The sequence below is a fragment of the Trifolium pratense genome, linkage group LG2 (assembly GCF_020283565.1).
Source record: "Trifolium pratense cultivar HEN17-A07 linkage group LG2, ARS_RC_1.1, whole genome shotgun sequence".
NCBI lineage: Eukaryota > Viridiplantae > Streptophyta > Magnoliopsida > Fabales > Fabaceae > Trifolium > Trifolium pratense.
The window spans coordinates 24521913-24525158 of record NC_060060.1 but is presented as its reverse complement, the minus strand read 5'-3'; the positions used below and the strand labels follow the sequence as shown (position 1 = coordinate 24525158).

At 34.0% G+C, this 3246-nt stretch overlaps 1 protein-coding gene across 1 annotated transcript; it reads left to right on the top strand.

Moving 5' to 3' along the window:
- On the top strand, positions 1-888 carry LOC123905089 (acidic endochitinase-like). The gene has a single exon (XM_045954725.1). The coding sequence runs from the start codon at positions 4-6 to the stop codon at positions 886-888; it is 885 nt and encodes a 294-aa protein (XP_045810681.1). The 5' UTR covers positions 1-3.
- Positions 889-3246: the final 2358 nt, after the last annotated feature.

Here is a 3246-nt window from a genome sequence, read left to right as displayed (position 1 = left end):
AAAATGGCTAAATTGGCAATTTCAGTTTCATTCTTCTCCTTGATACTGTTAGCTTTAGCATATGGTTCTAATGCTGGCAGCATAGCTATCTATTGGGGACAAAATGGTAATGAAGGAACCCTTGCACAAACTTGTGCCACGGGGAACTATGAATTTGTTATCTTAGCCTTTCTTCCAACATTTGGAAATGGCCAAAAACCAATGATAAACCTAGCCGGACATTGCGATCCATACAGTAATACTTGTACAAAGTTAACCTCTGACATTAAGTCTTGTCAAGCCAAAGGCATTAAGGTGTTGTTATCAATAGGAGGAGCTGCCGGTGGCTACTCGCTTGTATCCTCTCAGGATGCGAAACAAGTAGCAACTTATCTTTGGAACAACTTTTTAGGAGGACAATCTCCATCTCGCCCTCTCGGTCCTGCTGTTCTCGATGGTATTGATTTCGACATTGAAGGAGGAACAAATCTTTACTGGGACGATCTTGCTAGATACCTTAAAGTATACAACAAAAATGTATACTTGACAGCTGCTCCTCAATGCCCTTTTCCTGATGCTTGGATAGGAAATGCCCTTAAAACCGGTCTTTTTGATTGTGTTTGGGTTCAATTCTACAATAACCCTCCTTGTCAATATAGTGGAGGTGCAATTAGCAATCTTGAAGATGCATGGAAACAATGGATATCTGATATTCCAGCCAAGAAAATCTTCTTGGGGCTGCCAGCTTCTCCTCAAGCTGCAGGTAGTGGATTCATTCCTGCCACTGATCTTACTTCAAAAGTGCTTCCAGCAATTAAGGATTCTTCCAAATATGGAGGTGTTATGCTTTGGTCTAGGTACTATGATGATCAGAGTGGCTACAGTTCTTCCATAAAAAATCATGTTTAAAATTAAAAACTTGAGGGTGTATATTATATTGGTGTATTTATTATGTAATGTTTCATGTTTATTCTTGTACTTGCTTTTGTGTGTAATTCATCTATATTTGTAATTCGAACTACTCCGTTCATCTTTATTATAAGTACCTTTGACTTTTCTCTTATGAACTACTCTCTCCGTCCCAAAATATGGTCAACTAAAGTGGATGTATTTGATCCAATTTTTTAACCGAATACATCAAGTTTGTTTGACTCGTTTTTACTTCTATTTTGAGACGGAAGGAGTATATTACCAATTTGTATTCTGAACTATTCCCTACGTGATTATTATAAGCACACTGAATTTTTTTCATATATATTAAAAAGTTGTTAAGTGAATTTAATATATCCATTTTGTATTTTGATTTTCCAAAAACACCCTTTATATGTGTAAATTTAATTTTTCAAATTTCAAAACAAATCAGTGTCCCTACAATCACCAACTTATTGCAAGTAATATTCACCATTGATATTAATTCACAAGGTGTTCAAATTCAACATAACCATTTATTTAATTGGTTAATTTTATAATCATTAAAAAATAGTGTATAGCTTCAAAGAAATTTTCTCTTGTCGCCGTAACTACTTCTCGTGCGACCTACGCGTTTCCATTTTTACCTTTCTGCCACTTAAATAGTGAGCGTTATAAAAATAAGAAATTTTGTAAATGATGTACGCTACTTAAGTAGTAGGCATTATAAAAAGAATTGGTAGAGTGTCTTTGAAAGGTGTCTGCTACTTAGATAACAAATAGAGATATTTCGATAAATTCGTAGGACGCACGAGAAAATAAGCAGGGTGACAAAATAAGCATTTTAATTTGTATTTTGAACAATGCGCCAGTATGTTAAGCTATGTAGTATGCATCTTGCAAGTTTATTTTGAAACTATGCTAAGTTTATGTTGTATTTGACACCTTTGGTTTACTAGCACCAAATGTTGTGAATATTTTGAAAATAAAGAGTCATACATAGCAATGTAGTGTCTCATAGGTCTCTAGATATAATATTTAAGAGGATTGATTTTGCCATTCAAAAAGGGTTAGCAACGCAGCTTGTTGCTCGTTTACCTTCCATTCAAGTGTAATTATCCTAAGTGTGTGGAAGTGGAATTAAGATTTGTGTTAAATGCTAGCAGGTGTATTACTGATCTATTGTTGATCATAATATGCTATGCAGTTGAGAGAAATCTCAACAAATGATCAAATGCTTAATTTTAAAAAATTCTATCAAAATGTATGACACTTGCAGTTCCCGCGGGTCTTTATGAATTAAAAGGGTTGTTTTTTAATTCTACTCAAACTTTAAGAAATCACATGGTGATATGTGATTGTTACAAAAAAAAACTTATGTGTGTTAAAACTCTGATATGCATTATCTAACACAAATAAGATAAGCACAAAGTTACATAAACACTTTATTTATAAGTTATATGTGAAATATGCAAAACTGATCAAAACATAAACTTGATAAATCTCAATTTGCTATTTTGAAAATAGAATGCTTAAATTGAGGGGGAGTTATTGACAAATCAAATACAAAAAACTTATCAAAATCTTTCTATCAAAAATTCAAAATCAAAATTAATTTAAATGTTTGTCATTATCAAAAAGGGGAGATTGTTGAGGACAAAATCCTTATTTGATTTTTTGAAGATAACAAACATGTTTTGTGAAGAATTGTTTCAACGATAACTACAACGCGGCAATTCTCGGAACAGAAAAACCTAACATGTTAGCGGTCAACAAATGACTTATATGAGGAGGACACGTTTCAAAATATTGAGTTTTGTCATGTAACGAACATCCTTTTTTCGATAAGATATTAGCACATTGATTACTCTCCCTTAATACATGCTTCAAAACCACCTTCTAATCAAGCTTCATGAGATAGTGAATCTGTCAAATCAAAGAACTCCCCCAACACGCTACCACCATGATTATCCTCCAGCACATCCACTAATGACAACGAATCAACATTGACCTCCATCGCTCTTAACCCCAATCTTCTCACAAGCTTTAATCATTCATACATACTCCGCCACAAACGCACTACTCCTTCCAACAAACTTCATGAAACCTCATATCTCTCTATTCACTCTCCCTCACTACCTCTAATCACTCCTCCACACCCAACAGTCCCATCTATTCGACAAGCTCCATAGTTATTTAATTTTATTCAACCCTTTTTTTATTTTTTTTTATTTTTTATTTTTAAAAAAAGAGGAGTAGCAAAGTGCTACTGAAGATAGAATTTTATTCAACCCATTGAACATTTGCAACCCACCAAAACAACCTCTCTACTAGGACGCACCGCTATCACGTAATTCC